This window comes from Microtus ochrogaster, chromosome 8 (genome assembly GCF_000317375.1).
Source record: "Microtus ochrogaster isolate Prairie Vole_2 chromosome 8, MicOch1.0, whole genome shotgun sequence".
In the NCBI taxonomy this organism is placed as follows: Eukaryota; Metazoa; Chordata; class Mammalia; order Rodentia; family Cricetidae; genus Microtus; species Microtus ochrogaster.
This window is the reverse complement of record NC_022015.1, coordinates 57,509,425-57,527,783: the sequence shown is the minus strand read 5'-3', so window position 1 is coordinate 57,527,783 and position 18,359 is coordinate 57,509,425. Positions and strand designations below refer to the sequence as shown.

Here is an 18,359-nt window from a genome sequence, read left to right as displayed (position 1 = left end):
CCTGCCTTCCTGCCTTCCTGCCTTCCTGCCTTCCTGCCTTCCTGCCTTCCTTTTCTCCTTTCTTTCTTTTGCCTGCCTAAATGTTAGCTTATTTTTAAAGCATTTTCCTTTACCAGACTTGTGAATGCCAGGGTGAAAGTGCCCCAGGGAGAGGAAGTTCTTGCGCTGAATTCCAGGGTTCATCCCACAGTGCATGATAACTCTTAAATATACAATGTTCGCTTTCAAGTTCCATACAGATGCCATTAGAGCCATAAACGGCATCTCCTTCCTCTTCCAGAATCCCCTGACAACCCATTCTAGTGGCTCTGACCCATTTAGTGTTAGCCCCCATACCAAGCTGTCTACCAGGCTGTGAGACCTGTGTCCATAGATTCTTCAAGTGAGCGTTTGCAGTGAGCTGAGAGTGATTGGCTGGTGTCTATTAGGATCTCCTGCCTTCCAAGGACAGCCTTTACTGCTCAGCTCAGTGCGGGAGGTCATACCTTCTGTCTCTGTTTCCCTTGAAGATATGACGTACTTCTCTTTGTCCGCTGGCCACTCCTGTAGAGGGAACATCTGATGTCATCTAGAGTTTCATTATTTTACAGATTATCCTTTTGCTGTCTTATTCTATCTGGATGCCCATGTTGTCCTTCAGCCTTGCTACATTAAGAAGTTTGGGTATTCTGTTCCTCACAGGAACTTGGAATGCCACGGGTTTTTTGTTTGTTTGTTTGCTTTTTGTTTTTTAATTGGTTGTACAAATAGCAATAATAGCAACCAGTTCAATTCTAATTCTAAAAAGACATTTAAATGGGCATTGACTATACAGGATGAGCAATTGCTAGCGTATATACCTTATATGTGACCGCGTGCACAGTCTGAACCATCTAAGCACATAGCTGGGTTTCTCACTTTATGATAGGTGCGGGAGAAGTATCTTACGCATCTTGGATTCACAGAAACCCTGTTATGTGAGATACCACTGCTCTCCAGTTTCTCATCGGTGCCAAAAACAGTGCAGCTTTCTCTGTAAGATTTGAGGTGACTGTAGGAAGGGACGAGAGATTGAGTCCCACCCAATTCTGGGTATGTACTACTGGACCTGGCCCCAGATAGGCATCTTCTCTACAAAAGAGCCTTGCTGAGAAAGAGGCTACAGGCTCAGCATGTCCAAAACCACAAGCTCATTTCAGGGCTAAGTGTGCTCGCCCAGGTAATTCCAAGCAAAATAAACTGGGCTCCAGGACTTTGCTCTGATTCTTCGTTCAGGGTGAACCTTAAAAGGACACATTTGCTTGGCAGAGATCTTTTAGCTATGAATTAGGAGTTAAATTAGAACTCTTTGATCCTTAAACTTGAGACCTATTTGAAAATGTGTAGAAATAAGGCCCCATAAACTCCAGAACTGCCCCCTCCCCCAGCAGTGTGGCATTATATACACTTGGCTGTGAAACCGCCCCTCCCCCAGCAGTGTGGCATTATATACACTTGGCTGTGAAACCGCCCCTCCCCCAGCAGTGTGGCATTATGTATCCTTGGCTGTGAAAAAGTCGTCAGCTTTGTCAGCATTCTCCCTTCATTTGGGCTAAATTTACTCTTTATGTGAAATAGAAATCGGGAAAACACTGAAAATTATTTTAAGCAAAATATCAAAATCGAAATAAACCAACATATGTCTGTGAGACATGTATAACTCTCAATCAAAAATAAGTGCAACTTTCATAAATTTCTTAAAATACTCCAGCGTGCAGAGTGTGATCAACTTAAGTGGATGGAGTTGTGGCAGAGCCAACTCTTCTTTCTGCTTAGTTCATCCTTGAGTTAGTGACGAGATTTCCAGCCACCGAAACCTTCACAGCCGGTGCCCTACACCATCTGTGATCGCCAGTGAGGGAACCAAGGCGGTGTGCGAGATCCTTGTAGCGCATCTAAGTAATGTCAACTAATTCCAGATGGAAAGAGTCCTTCTCCTGCCGTCCTTCCCTGTATGCATGTCTGTCTGTCCTGTTCCCCCTTCATTCCTCTAAAACATACCCATCAAGATTTAATCATTCTAAGCACCCCATGGTTTTGTTTCCCATATCCCTAACTTGACTTGCTGATGAGAACTTTAGCGGAATTAAATGTGTTAAATTCACATAAATTGTCTAGGGCTTTGTGTCAAAGATGACTTCACCTCACCTTTATCCTGTGCTTTCTCCAACACATTTCCTTACTGTCACTCTTAAATGTTAGCATCATTGAGACCCTATAATACTAACTGATAATTTGCCCATGGAAGTTATTAAATTCATGCTCCTCTCAATATGTTTGTTTTCGTCTTTTTGAGACAGGGTTTCTTTGTATCTTTGTTGCCTGTCCTTGAGGAACTAGCTCTTGTAGACCAGGCTGGCCTCCAACTCACAGAGATCCGCCTGCCTCTGCCTCCTGAGTGCTGGGATTAAAGGCGTGAGCCACCACCGCTTGTCCCACTTTGAATTATTAACAAACTACAAACATGCATTTAAAAATGACCAACCTCTTATCTTTCTCTTATTCATGTCTAGGTAGTGAAATTTCTGAAATACTAGTAATAATAATAATGGTTACTTTATTTGGAACGATTTAGCACTAGTTAAATTCTGTGTCTCCTAGTTTCCTTTAAAAAGCATTTGGAAAACTCACTCAACTTGGCATCACCCTGCGTGTTAACATTGGCCACTAATTTGGAAGTTGAAAAAGCTGGACAAATATTTAAGGATGTGTCTCATTGGCTTGATCCAGCAGGTCACTTGCTCTGCTCATCCTCTCTTCTTAGACCTCTCTGTCTTCCTTTTCTGTCATATATCACTCTGGTTTCTCTTGCTTGTTTCAGTAGTTGTTGAAAGTTTCTTCCTTCCAAGTTGCTTTAATGTAGACCAATTTGGAAATAGAAAAGTGTGTTAATTTTTTTTAATAAATCTTTTAAGATACACATTGCTATGTTTCTATTGATTGAGCCAGATGGCTCTCAGTGAGTTGTCTCTGACATAAGTAATCACAGAAACCAGTTTGGGACCAAAATCTGGTATGGAACGTGGCATGTATATACTGTGGGAAAGATGCAATTCACATAAACATATGGGTATTTTTAGCAGCAGTATTTGCTACTGTTTGGATTGAATTTCATCTTTCTGTTAGTGAAGTACAGACTAATGGTTGTTTTTCTCCTCTCGTCTCAGGCGTTCGGGGTCCTTCTCAATCACTAAAACTTGTGGTTTTTTTTTTTTTTTTTGCACAGTTTGAAGGGTGCAAGAAGGCCTTTTCAAGACTTGAGAACCTCAAGATTCATTTGCGGAGCCACACGGGGGAGAAGCCATACCTGTGCCAGCATCCGGGCTGCCAGAAGGCTTTCAGCAACTCCAGTGACCGTGCCAAGCACCAGAGGACGCATCTTGACACTGTAAGGATGGCAGGGGCTTGCCACCTTCCAGCCTCAGCTGCGCATGCCAAAGGGCCCCTCTGATGGTAGGATGGTGGAGGCGTTTGCTTTATGGCCTGCAGGTCACAGGGGCAGTGCCAAGCACAGCAGAACACAGTGAAGTCCCCACAGAGGCACCCTGTGTGGCTGCTACATTCTTTTTAATTTTTGTGGTTATGAATTATGCTACATATTAGAACTTTCTGGGGTCAAGGGATTCTTTAGTCCCTTCTCTGTAGCATTTCAGGGTCTATCATGCAGTAGATGTTGGCCCACAGAATGGCTACTAGAGATAATTAAAGTAATTATTAATGCATCAGGCTGTACCAAAATAGACAACGTTATGCAACTGGGAGGACTATGCCATACAGTATTTATGTGTTGACCCCAGTTCTTGTCCTCCTGACCTAACTTCTCAGCCAGCGTGGTGTTAACATGAATCTGGTCTTGTGCGTTAGAAACCATCTGTTATTTTCACCTACAGTTGATCTGAAAAGACAGAACAGATCTCTCCCCGAGTTCATTTCATACACGCTTTTTCTGCATTAGCAGCCACACATCCATTTTTATCAACCTTATGAGAACAATTGAGATTTTATTTTCACACCCTTAACTCCCTTAATGCTGCTTCATTTTCCTCCTCACAAATGCTGTTTCTCTGTAACTTTTGTCTTTTATTTCCCCCATTATGTAGATAACACTCCCTTGCGTTCTCAAGCTTTGATGCCATTTTCTTTATGGGAGGCCAGGTAGATGCTGTGTAATTTCACTTCACTTGACAAAGCTGTTGGGATAAATGTATTATACACATCACGAATCTCTTATCCCACGTTCCTTCAAATAATGTATTCATGACAGTACTTTCTCAGTGTTAACGTTCTGATGTCTATTATTAAACTACACCAGAGCACGAATTTTGAAAAGATACTGTTATTTCTACACACCTTCTCATACATATTTCAGATTTTTCTGATGTTATAGTTGACATATTTATTACATTTTGTATTAGTCTCTATTAGTCATATTTGTAGAAGTCATTTTAGCTCTGTGTGTCATATAACCTCTCTTACCAGAATCGTATAATATGAATAGATGTGATGGTTTGTCTGGTAAATACTTGAAACACAGTTAACACAATTTTAGCCAACAATAAACCTTTAATGTTTTAGCCAAATAGAATTAATCAATTTGTTCAGGACCAATTGAATAGAATATTACATAAATATATGGAAAGTGCTGAAATTTTTCAACATACCAAAAATGCAAATAAATTACGTTAAATGTCCTATTTTGTTGTATCTGAAATGGCCTTGGTACAATCCAATATATTTTCCAGTTTGTCATGAAACCACATCATCATAGAAGTGTGACCATTCATTCACAAACCAAGATCGTCCTGAGGAGTTGTTGCAGTTAGTCACTTCTCCGTAGTTTCCAAGCAATCCTTGAGGAAATGTGCTGCTCTTCAACAATACCCTTCTGTGGCACTAATTTTGGTTAACCAGATAAAACATTTTATAATGTAATTTCAGCAGTAAACATGTATAGACATTTAAAAACTTTTAAATAAAGCTGCGTAAGATAATGATTTTATGAACTGAACTCAGTGTAACATCTCTTCAAAACCCAGTCATTTTATCTTGCTAAAAATGATTTTCTCTATTTCACCTGTTAAAACTGTCATTTTTCCTTAAGATCCAAACTGTCTCTTATGCAAATGTTTACTTCCTTTAACAAATTGGTAAGCTCTTCAAGAGCATAGAGAAATGAAATGCTTGTTTTCCCAAGCAAACCAGCTGCTTGAAGAATTTATACCTTAAATTTGGGTTCCTGTCCATTAATCACTCCATCTACGAAAGCTGTCCGGGTTTTAGGATAAAGGTATCCTTTTCAACTAAACACATTCTTTACGCTGGAAACTGGTTTTCCCACCAAGATTATTCACTTCATTATAATAACCCTGAAAGTTTTTGTTAATATTTGTGTCTATTAACATCTTACCTCTAAATAAGAGAAGTAATTACTCAGGCCAAAGCTGGAAAATAATGAAATGCCTCTTTTGATGGAGTATACTGTGCCACGTAAAGCTTGGGTAATCAGAGATAAAATGATAAGCTAGCAGTCCCGTCCATATCAGAGCCTGAGAGCTGATTGGGCATGCTGGCCTCAAGTGGCATACACAGTGGGGAAACCTCGAGGCCAGTTGGAAGGAGTGGTGTGTGTCAAGCTTTCTCCAAGAGTATTTGAAATCAACCGTTACATGGCATCCCCAAGCCTGTTTGCAGTAGCATAGATGTTTAGAGCACACCGGTGTTCATAAGCCTTCTTCCATCAAGTTCCCTCTCATGCTCAAAGACTCAAGTGTGAGCGCCTGCTGCAGCCTCTTGTAAGGTTAGGTATCAGAGTAGGGAAGGCTAGGTCAGCGAGGCTGAATGAACTCAGAAAAGATTCCCAAGTTAAAGCAAAATCTTTCCCTGATGGAAACTTCTTAACAAGTGCCTTTAGCCAATAATTGCTCAACTTAAAAAAAAAAAAAAGTGAGCTCAGGACCTGGTTCTTATTCACCTTGCATTTGTTGTTAACGTTTCTTAGAATTCAATACAGGGCCCAGCACATCCTGGTAGCATAATCTTAGGTTATTCAGTCAATCAAGAACAAGTCAAGACCAGTCAGTGAGTAATCAGATCCAGTATTCAAATCAGACATTTCAAATGAAATGATAATACCATCATTCTGTCCTGTTCTTGGAATGAGAAAATGGCAAAATGTCAGTGAGTTCTAAACGTTTCTCCCAGCAAACAAATAAGAAAGTCCACCTTCACTCAGGCAGTGAAGTGCACATGAAAACAAGAGCAGGGCCGAGTAAGAGCAGCCATGGTGTGCTCTTGTCCTTAGCAGAGCAGGCGGCCAGAGAAGAATCCTGCCAAGAGAAGATTCCAGATCTTCCTCTTTATTTTCCCTTGCAGACTCAGCTCTCATTTTCCATAGTAGGTGATAATTAATTCATCTTGTCTATACAATTACTCCTGGTTTTATTAAGTTCTTGGAATAGATATCAGATTTTGGTTTAGCTTGCAGCCAAAGTCATTGTCTCTCAACCCTTGATAAGTCAGTACGAGGTGGTGATGCGGTGTTAGCGTCAGGATGGATTTGAGTTGTTCCTCTCCTCCCACCCAGGTCATGCATTCATTTCGACCTTAGGTGCCAAGTGCTTGGGGACAGTCCTCAAATTTCCATATACTTCCCATCTCTCTGCTGCACAGCAAATTGGAAGGGGCAGATTTGCACCCTTGTCCCTCCACTAAGGGCTCATTCATGTCACTCAGCCTTGACTTCTCTGTGACTAATAATGTCACTGACTGTTTCCTCTGGCGAATTTTCATGTGTCTGCTGTTTGAGACCTACTGTTTCTTGCTCACTTTATACTAATTTTTCCTTCTTAATTCTTTCCCTCTTTCTGTATCAGGTATCCTCTGAACCATACCCAGTCTTTTCTGGACTTTTCTACAGCTTCCTTACCTGAACTCTTAAAGAATCTGTTTACTATTTCTGACAGTACCAATGATTTTCTCAGGGGAGTCACTGTAAGTATAACTTCCATGTTAAAATTTCTTGAAGAGATTTTATGGTTACACTGCAATGTAAGTTAATGTCTTCAAAATCAAGGCTATTGCATCTCCATGGGGCATTTTGGAAGTTGACTGTTCTCATCCCCGTGAAGCAGAATTACTGGGTGTCCTAATTAACATGCATGAGTATTACCCTGCATTTGACACCTGTCATTTGGTAGCAGTTCATGCTCTGAGTGTTCTGAGTAAAGCATGACCCTGTGACCTTTATGATTTAACCACAGCTTGCTCTTTCTTTCTTGTTCAGAAACCTTATGCTTGTCAAATTCCGGGATGTACAAAACGCTACACCGACCCAAGCTCCCTCAGAAAGCACGTGAAAGCGCATTCTTCCAAAGAGCAACAGGCAAGGAAAAAGGTAAGATTCAGAGAATTGTCCAGCCAGGAAAGGCATGTTTGAATTACTCTTGCAGTCACAGCGTTTGGGCTGGGCATTGGAACCCTTTGACTTTGAAGATATGCTGTGCTTGGTACTGAAGAGGGACGTCTTCCCTGAGGCCTCAGCAAGGCTGTGGTTGGCACAACTAATATAGTCATGTAAAAATTTCTAGGGAAACTTGCAGAGAAAATTAATGCCAGCCACCAACTCCAAGAAATGTTAATAACAAAAAACTTTTATGGAAATTTCTTGAAGCTCTTTCTGGAGAAATAACTTTTTCATAATATTACCAGCTAGCTCAAGTAATTTCAGCTCTAATGAAGGACTTGGGAGACTCCCTAGGATTTGAAGAGCAAATTTCCCATGCTTGGCTTGAGGATGATTGATGGACACTATGTGAAATCAGGGTTCGAAGGGATAAAGTACTGAACCTGAATGGACTTCGACATCAGTGAGAGATTGATGCAAATATCCTGCAGGTATTATGATGTCACAGATTCAGAATAAATGTCAAAGGTCATCCAGCTAGCCTTTTTTCTTTTCCAATTAGTACTTCAAGAATGTTCACACAATCAAGACTACTTTTCCTTAATATGAGGCCAAAGCTATTTTCATACAATGAAAACCATTAACAATCTCTAAAAACGCCCCATGTGTTCCCACACATGTGAGCATCATTGTTGTCTCCATAGGGTACAATAATATTTCATGCCATGACAGTAAGGTCTGTGAAGGTGCCTTCATCTTACATTATTAGTAACGCCTCGCTTACTGGGGACAACTTGCAGGGAGAGAATTGTCAGGTTGAGAATGAAAACCCTCTCTCACCCAGAAGACTGGGTTTTTCCAAAATGAGTATAATTCATTCCTTGAATTTATAAGATACAGACAACGACAAAGTCAACAGACGGTGATCCTGCTACAGGATCCAATCATGATCATGTGCTATTTTAAGAGAAAGCACTGTTCTTTCAGTTTGATAATTTTATTCACATTAAAAAAAAATCCCTTTGCTTTCTTAACTTCAAGTCATATTCAAACCATGCCTAGTGATTCTAGATAATAATTTATTTGTATTCTAAAATAAAGAGATTTAAATATATTTCTAGAGAAAGAAATTACAGTTGATTTACAAGACTGGTTTCATAAGTAGTTAAGTGTATCTGTCAAACCCTTGCAGCTGAGTGTTTCTCAAAGGAAAACCTGGTTAAGGACTTCCTGTATATCAGCCCTCAGCTGGCATTCAAGCTAGCTGCACTGCAAGACAGAAAAAAATGCAGTGTCAACAACCTATAGAGATTTCCCAACAGAATATCAAATCCCGAAGAAGTACGAAAACACACACTTTTGACTAAAAGCCAGTGACTAGACACCCTTGTCCCTAAACACTCCCTTAATTTTGTTATAAAGTCCCTTAAACAAATCAGGTAACCAACTCAATCCAAATGTAACACTAAATGAGCCAAGTTCCAACACGTTTCTGCCATGGACAGAAGATCCTCGTTTGTTTAGACAAAGCTTGGGTACTGGATCGAGCTCACTGGTGAAGTGCTCATTGTGAGAGCGTGAGGACCAGAGTTCACACTGAGAGATAGACCATCTGTGGTGGCATGTGCATATGTGTATTGATATGTGATAGACCATGTGTGGTGGCATGCCCATGCGTGTGGTGACATATGCATTTGTGTTGATAAGCCCACCTGTGATGGCATGCCCATGCGTGTGGTGGCATGTGCATTTGTGTTGATAAGCCCACCTGTGATGGCATGCCCATGCGTGTGGTGGCATGTGCATTTGTGTTGATAAGCCCACCTGTGGTCACATGCACTTATGTGTGGTGCCATGTGTATGTGAGTTCACTACTTGAGAGGTGGACATAAAAGCAAAGTGGGCAGCTCCTGAGGAAAACACTCGAGGCTGGCTTCTGGCCTCTCCCCACAGGTGTGCACACATATGTACCCACCTACACATGGATATGCATATGAGCCCACACACACCACATAGTCCATAAAATCTCCGTTATGAAATGACTTGGGGGATAGTGAAGTCCCTGTCTCAGAAGGTTTGGAAGGCCAGTCCGGCCAGCTAACAACAGTACTGTGTGAAGTTCATAGAGCACAGCAGAGAAAAGGAGACCCTGAGAGTTTAAGATACGATTGTGTTTACAGAGCCCTTGCAGCTGTCGGCAGGCAGTCTTTCCGAAGCCTGGTGGTCTCTTGTCAGACGTTGAAGCTCTCCCTTAATTTTGATTTGTGGAAAGTGAAAGAGTCCCTCTCTAATGTGCCCACCTGTGTTGTGCAAATGGATAAATCAAATTTAGGTGACTTTCTTTTTTGAACCCCCAGTAACAATTTACAGTGTTTACTTCCCGAAAAGTCTTTTTTCAATCTGTGATGGTTAATTCATGAAATTAAAATGATGAAAGTTTCTTCATTTAAGAAAAGAAGCAGTGTCATTCCCAAGAGAAGCAGCTGCTGATAAACCCAAATCAGTCTGTCCAGGCTGCTAAGTCTCATGTCGATATCCCAGTGTGTTCTATTTACACGGTACAATGTTGTCACTAGACCTTAGAGAGCTTCTAATTGCTCACTCACATCAGGACTTGGTATTTGAAATATTTCCTGGCATCAGTAATAAAAAAAAGAAACAATAAACCTTCTAAGGCAGAATTAAGATTATTTACGACTTTAATTAAAAATTGAAAACTGGCATGATTTCAAAAAGGGCTTTACAAAAATGTGAATTCATCAAAAATAACCATAAAAATTCCAAGGTGATAAAGGCACAGTGGAGTAATGGGCCCAGCCGTGGGGAATTGTTCTGTTGAAAAGAGTGAAACTCTTTTCTGTCACACCCTGTTAGTCATGGACTTGTTTAATATCCCCTGCCTCCCGCCTTCCTCTAATCCTCCTCTTAACCTCCCCCTAGACACTAAACGACATTATTTTGGTCTTAACGTAGCCAGCTTTATGAGGCCCAACTCTGACATTGGGGCCAGTAACAAAGCACCCATGAGATAATGTATATGGGAAAGGCGTGTTGCTCTTGAATGATGCCCGGCCACGGGCAGTTGGTCCTTCCATTCACATGACACATACCACTAAAAAATAAGATGAACCTGGAATCTCATGCAGATGTAATTGAAGCTGTATCAAGAGGAAAAAGTAAATGAACAGGAATAGTTTGAATTGTTGCACTCAGAGTAGTTTTAGTGTTTGCATAAATAAGTGCACACACACCACCTCTTCATCCAGCGGCCTTGTTCATCAGGTGTGTGTTGCAATTCTCCAGTTCACTGAAGCAAGGACATGCTGATAAAACAAGTAGCAAAGTATTCAAGCCACCAGTAAAGGGTCTCCACTGAGAATAAAATTTAGCCTCCAGAGCAAAAGTCACAAAGTCTGTCCTTCAATTCTTCCCGGTGCGTGAGCAAAATAAGAGAAGGCTAAGGCAATAGGCCACTTGAAATTCTTCTCAAGGCTGTGAGTTTTATTAGAATTTTTCATTTTCACCTTGGAAGTACCATGAACTGGGATTTCCTTCAACTCTAGCCTGTTGTCAAATGGACTTTAAAAGAAATGAATACAAGCAGCACCTGGCCAAAAGTTAGAGGTGACCTGCATCTTTATCCATTCTGCACTCCCCCAAAGGCTGTGAACTTTGTGTGAGTTGCTAAATGTTTGTTAGACATTGACCCTTGATTGACTGAACATCCTTGATATTCGCTTTAGTGACCTCAATACAAGCTGCTGCAATTATAAATGCTTATGTTTCATACTTAGAGACAACATTGCTTGGTTTTCAAGTGAAACTGGTAATTCCTCAGACTGTTGAAAGCTATCCCCTTTCCTCAGAATCTCCATCACTGTAAACTTCATTAGGGAACCCGGGGTTCACCTTGAAGTACGTAGTTCTTGGAAGAGTGGCAAAGTGGACAGGAGCAATACTTTCCTTTAAATTGGTGTATACAGCAAAATAATGAATCAAGCTTGCTTTTCCCATGTATTGTTTTTGTGGTCTGATCTGTTTGGCAGGGGGGTATGTGTTCAAGTGCCTCTCCAGGTTTCATAGTTCCCTTGAATTATCTTTCCCTTATTCCTCGACGGGACTCAGTTCAAATTGCTAGCAGACTATTAGGAATAGGCCCGCACCCCAGTCATGACCAGGGAATGAGGGAGCCCTCCTCTCCTGTCGTATGTTAGTAACATGACTGTGGTGGATGTGTGTGAGGATGGTTCTTCTGTTCCGGCAATGAAATTTGAGGAGTGCAAAGCTGTCTTTTTTAACAACTCACAAACATCTGCACATTATCACATTGGTGATAAATGCCTAACATCACACCTCAGAGCATTGGTGAGACACATCTGGATCCCCATCGCCCTCAGCCGAGAGGAACTTAATTTCAAGGAAGTCTCTGGGAAATGCTCTTGCAAGAAATGTTTTCGGTGGAAAGCAGTGATGAAAGTAAATTATTATATTTTAATGAAAAACATCCTTGCATGTCACAGACTCAACCAGAATGATTGTTACTTAAAACAGGTTGTCTCCTGGCTCCTAGGATAACTTGGCCCGGTGTTATACCACTTGTATCTTTGAAGTGTGTTGATGCTATGTGGTGGTAGGGGTTATTTAGAAGAGGTCACACGTGTTGAAAAAGGTTGTCGGTGAGAATGACCAGTGAATGACAGAAGCATGTGTTCTCTTTGTCATTGGGGCTGCATTCAGCTTTGCAGGAACGTACCTGCCACCGTCTCTTGGATGATGACAGTCTTAGCTGTGATGAACGCTGTTGCTCGTGCACTGCTCTTGGAACAGATTCCACGGGATGTTATTAGATAGGTTTCATTTGCTTCATCTTGTTATTCTTGTGTTTAGGTTTATTTTAGTTCGTGGGTATGAGCTCTTTGCCTGCGTGTATATCTGTGTATCATTTTGTCTAGTACCTCTAGAGGTCAGAAAGGGGCAATGGGTACCCTGTAACTGGAGTTAGGATTGGGTGTGAGCCACCATGTGGGTAATGGGAACTGAACCCATGTTCTCTGCAAGAGCAACAAACTCTTTTTTGGTTTTTCGAGACAACTTCAGGGTTTCTCTGTGGCTTTGGAGCCTGTCCTGGAACTAGCTCTGTAGACCAGGCTGGTCTCAAACTCACAGAGATCTGACTGCCTCTGCCTCCCGAGTGCTGGGATTAAAGGCGTGCGCCACCACCGCCCGGCAAGAGCAACAAACTCTTAACTGCTATTAACTGCTGTGTGATCTCTCCAGCTTCCTAGATACCTGTTTGTTTGTTTTTTTTTTTTTTAAAAAGTGTTATTTCTACATAAGTTGAGGAAATACTAAGCTGAGTCGTGTTCAGTGGTTTCCCTTCTTAGCAGAATCCTCAGAGCCTCGTGAGACACTACTATTCCTTAGGGAAGATGACAGACCAAAGAATTCTTTCTTTTGTATTCTCTCATAAAGCTACTTTCCAAGTGGATATTTTGGAAGTATCTCAAAGTTTCATTTTTATTTTTTTTAACCTAAATTACCTAATTTATTTACCTAAATTAAATTAATTACCTAATGTATGCTGGGCACTTGTTAGAACCATAGGGGGAAAAAAAACACATAGCAGAGGTATGTTTTCTGCCCTCTTAGATTGACATTCTGATGACAGTAAACACACAAGATTAGTGTGACAACCATGCAAAGAAGAACGGCAGTGAAGGACTGATAGCAGGAAGGATGTGTTGAGGTGAGATGGTCTAGAAAAGTCACCCTAGGACCTGAGCAGAAGGACACAGCTATTACCGCTTTAGAAACGAGAAAAATACATTCAAATGCATTCTTCAAACTGCCCTATTTAGTTGGGGGGGGGGTGGTGCAAGGGTGACTAGTCTTTGAAACTAGTGGCTTCCACCTCCTGTCAAATGTCACAACTCCATGATCATCACTTGTAATTTTTGGAGCTGATTTGCAGGTTAGGCCTTGGCTGGTCCTGAGGATTCTGATTGAAGTGAGGTTGTATCTACACTCTGAAGATTTAAGTGAGGTTGTATCTGCACTCTTAAGGTCTCATGGAGATACCTTCTTTCAGGCGGAATATATAACTGTGAGAAATCATGCCTATACATGACTTGGACAAATGATGAAGGCTGTTCAGGAGTGAGGTTTTGTGTAGCAGGCTTTCTTTTGGGCCACCAACCAGTTCCCAAATCATGACACAGATACTAATGAATGCTCCACCTAGCTTAGGCTTGTTTCTAGTTATCTCTTTTAACTTAGTTAACCTGTTTCTCTTTATCTACATTTTGCCTTGGGGCTTTTTACCTTTCTTTCTGTACATCTTATTTTCCTGCTTCCTCCAGTGTCTTGGTGGCTGGCAACTGCCAGACTTCTGACCCCCGTTGTGTTCCTCTCTTTCTCCCTCCTTCTTTCCGTCTTAAGTTTTTCTTTCTCATTTCTAGATTTCTTATTATATACATTGTCTTTGCCTGCCAGCCCTGCCTCTCCCTCTTCTGCCTAGCTATTGGGCATCCAGCTTTTTATAGGACCAATCAGGAGCCTTAGAAAGGCAAGTTGAACCAAATACAACACATCTTTACATAATTAAACAAATGCAGCAGAAACAAATGTAATATACCTTAATTACATAATTAAAGTAATATTCCACAGTGTGAATGAATATAACACATCTTTGCATAGTTAAAGTAAGATTCCACAGTGTAAACAAATGTAGCACATCTTTGCCCAGTTAAAGTAAGATTCTTCAGCAGTCTTGTGACCTGGTGCATGGCATGCCTTTGGAGATGACAAAGACTGTTAAGGAGTGAGGCCTTGTGTTTTGTTCCATGAAGCCATTGTTCTTGATTCCATCACAAAACTTTGCCATAGATAGATAGTAAGGTCAGCTTATTTCTATGCCCATTGAGAACTCTTACTTGGGACCAAAACCCAACATATGAAAAGAAAGATGGTGGGTGTTTCATAGCATCCTGGCAAGCCATGTGAAGAAGAATGGCGATCCTCTGCAGGTGCTTTACTGGGCGTTTTGAGGCAGCCCAGTGCCCAAGCACAGCTACTTTATAGAAATAATTGCTTTTCTTTTGATTGACTGGCAGGAGATATTACGTTTCTTGTTCTTTTTCTTTTGCTTATGTTTTGGCATCCTTGATGAAAATAACTTGGAAAGGAAAGTGTTTAGCACAGAGTCTTTGCAGTCTCAATGCTGTGTCTTGAGCTATCAGGAGGCAGCCCCATGCTGCCCTTCTCGGGTGTCCCCCTCTTCATCTCTGCTTCCAAAGTACTCGCATCTCTGTGAGGTTACTGTTCTCTCTACTAGTTGGTGCTTGTCTTCTGTTTTCAGCTTCAGCTGAACTCTGTCTTAGGTCTCCGGGGTGATACTTTCACGTTTGTTTGTATCTTGACTCATGGGGCTAATGAGGATTTATTTTCAGGGTGACCTCACACAAGGGCTTGGAGAGGCCCTGATGCAAAAACTTTTCATGGTGCATACTGGGCAGGTGGCCTTGTCCCCCAAGTGTTTGGATTGGACACCGAGAGGTACAAGCTTCTTTTAAATAGTGCCTCGAATTTCATCATGACTTAACAAGTTGCATTCCCCTGTTTTTTCCATTTTCCTGTCTTTGCAACTAGTTTGAAAGGCAAACACTAGGCCCCAGAGGTGAAAGAGGATCTATTTTCAGGAGGAAAGCGTTGCTGTGCTGTGGAGCAGCCGTCCTCGGCAGCCCATTGTGACTGACAACAGATGAACAACGTCCTTGGAAGCACTTTCCTCCCTGAGAATTGTGTATTCTTGGCGGAGCCATCTCTCAGATATTGCTGCATCCTGTCTTTCATCAACATATGGCTGCTACAAAAATGGTTCATAAAAAGGAAAGGAAGCGGACCCAAACCAGAGGGAATTAAAGCTTAGACCTGCGATGCCTGATTCTGTCCAAGAGGTTTGCCCTGAGGGTTCATAGGCAATAGGCAAATAGCCATGGATGGATGAAAGTGGGTAGTTTTAAGAAGCTCAAGAATGTTCCCTCAAAAGTATGCAAAAGGTGGTTTTTGCTTCAGAGAAGCTCCATAGGCTTCACTGACACCCTGAAATTAAGATTATAAGGCAAAAGCAAGACACCTAGTGAAAAAATGTCTTTGTTTCACTTTGTTTCTGACTGCCTTCCCTAAGATGATCTGTATGACTGGTTAGAACTGCCTTCCCTAAGATGGTTTGTATGACTTTGGTAAGACCTGCCTTCCCCTAAGATGGTTTGTATGACTTTGGTTAGACCTGCCTTCCCCTAAGATGGTTTGTATGACTTTGGTTAGACCTGCCTTCCCTAGGATGGTTTGTATGACTTTGCTTAGACCTGCCTTCCCCTAAGATGTTGCCCAAAGAAGAATTTTTTTTGCCTTCTTTGCTCTTGAACATTGACTCCTCTGGCATTGAATTTTAAAATACTCACATAATTCCATGAGTAGTTTCTCAAGATTTCTGTGTGTTTGAGGTTTTGTTACATGTTTGAATATATGAAATGGTAAGACACATCCTTTTCCCTGGAGGCAGGCAGAGAGGCTGCCAGAGTGAGGGTTTCTCTTGCTCTGATAAAACATCGTAACCAAAAGAAGCTTGGGGAGTAAAGAACTGATCGCAGCTTACAACTTTCAGATCACTGTAAAACAAAGTTAGGGTGAGAACTCAAGGCAGGAACCTGGAGGCAGAAGCTGAAGTACAGGCCATGGAAGAGTGCTGCTTCTTGGCTTGCTCTTCTTGGCTCTTCAGCCTGCCTTGCTCTACAGTCAAAGATGTACTTCCCAGAGATGGAACTGCCCAAAGCTAGCCCCTCCCATACCAATCATAAATCATAAGTAGTAAATGTACCATAGGCATATTCACAGGCCCATTGGAAGGGGATGTCTTTTCTAAAATGGCTCTACATGTAAATGGAGATTGCACTTTAGTTTCCTGGCCTCCCAGACCTGAATAATCGCACAGAAACTATATTAATTACATCAGTGTTTGGTCAACAACTCAGGCATATTTCTAGCTCACTCTTATATCTTAAATTAACCCATTTCTGTTATTTTATATTTTACCACAAGACTCATGGTTTCTTACATTACATCATGCTTCTTGGGCATGGTGTCTCTCTGACTCTGCCTTCTTTTCTCCTCTATCTCTGCTTGCTTTATTATACCCTACCACAGGCCAAAGCAGCTTCTTTAGTATACAATGGTAATAAGATATATTCACAACATACAGAGTGGAATCCCATATCACGGCCTTATGTCAAGTTGCCATAGCCAGGACAGATATTCAAGCTGGATTTTGGTGATTGGTTGCGTTGTTGGCTAACTGGAGACTATTCACAATAACCAGACTCGGGAGTCTGTGTCCTTTCAGGACAAGGAAACAGTTTGGATTAAAATGAGAGAGGAGGAAGTAGAGATGAGCTGAATGCACCTGGTGAGAAGAACGGATGGAAAGGTGAAGTCCTGGTTTCCTTGGTTGATTGGCCAGGGACGGGAACTGAGCTCCACGGGCTGAACTCCTCTGGAGGCTTCAGCTCTTAAATCTTTAAGATTGATTAGATCAGGCCCACGGGGATTATCAGATAATCCCTTTTACTTTAGAGTCATCTGACTGAAGATGCTAATCACATTTACATAATGTCTTCACAGCAATACTTAGATTTGTGATGTTTTGTTGACAGGCATGGACTATAGGGTAGCTAATTAGAGATATAAAACTGACCACCCACTAGACTCCATTATGGTACATTTTAACTGACTTTTTACATTGAAAGATAAGAGTAGACTAGTCGTTGAAAAATGGAGCATTTTGAACTTCTAATATCCTTTATATTTGTGCTAATTGATTATTTATTAGGAAAAGAGAAGGGAATTAATTATCAGATGTACCTAGTCTTACTCTCTTTAATTATAGCATTGACTGTTCAGAGTAAATATGTTCAAGTTAATTAATTTAGAAACATCATGCTAAGAGAATGAAAGATTATTATGCCTTAAGGGAGTACATCAATACTCTGTTTTCAGCATATATTGCATTGTAATATTGGAAATTATGCAGCTATACATATTTAACATGATGAAAACTTATATGTCTGTGATTTTGTCATAACTTTGTAATGCTTGTTAATGCTGTGTCTGTGTCATATTGAGATAATGACAGCAAAACACTGAGAACGGTGCCTGACGTGCTTATTGTATATGCCCATTCAAAGCTGGCTATTCTTATGGGAATTGCGTCTTACCCATTACGGGGTTTTCCTAGAGAACATTGAGAGGTTGTTGAAATTTCCGTAAGCTAATAACAATGTGCTTCAGGTATCCCATTAATTAATTTTCCTCTTGAAGTGATCTTAGCTGCTTAAAAATAACTAATGGAAACAGATTATGATGTGATTATAAACTGATAATCTGTCAACTCTATTTTTCCCATTTTCCGCCCAAGATCTAACTTGTCCTTTTTTAAAAATGTGTTTTTGTAATCTCTGCCAGATAGTATGACCATTCAAATGTCTGTTTTTAGAAATCCTTTGGCTTGGGGGTCGCTGCCTGACACCAGACCTTCCATTACCCTGCTCTGTGAATGGAAGAGTTGTGGTTCTCAATTGCATATTAAAGAGTTTTACCTTGTGACCATTGTAGATGCTGGCTTTATTCTGAGTCGGTCTTATCTAAATCCACAGGCTTATCAGTTTGCTTACCGTTATATTTATTACTCATTTTATTTCCACTGTTTGGATTATGTGCTTTTTTTGATATGGACTGTGTCAAGGGCCTGGATTCTGATCCTCTTGTCACCAGCTTTAATGATAGAACCTTTGATCAGTTGTCATTTTCTGATTGTCCTAATGAGCAATGAGAAAATACACACGCTGTGATTGTTGCTATCCTTCACTCAAAAGGGTCAGACCTG

At 41.0% G+C, this 18,359-nt stretch overlaps 1 protein-coding gene across 2 annotated transcripts in view; it reads left to right on the top strand.

The window, feature by feature from the left end:
* The window catches only part of Glis3 (GLIS family zinc finger 3), a 422,638-nt gene that overhangs the window by 321,859 nt on the left and 82,420 nt on the right, over positions 1–18,359 (top strand). For both annotated transcript variants that reach the window (XM_005352104.3, XM_026781690.1), the window contains 2 exons: positions 3,245–3,406; positions 7,301–7,411. In XM_005352104.3, coding sequence (XP_005352161.1) covers positions 3,245–3,406; positions 7,301–7,411 — 273 coding nt within the window. The remainder of the gene's footprint in view (positions 1–3,244; positions 3,407–7,300; positions 7,412–18,359) is intronic.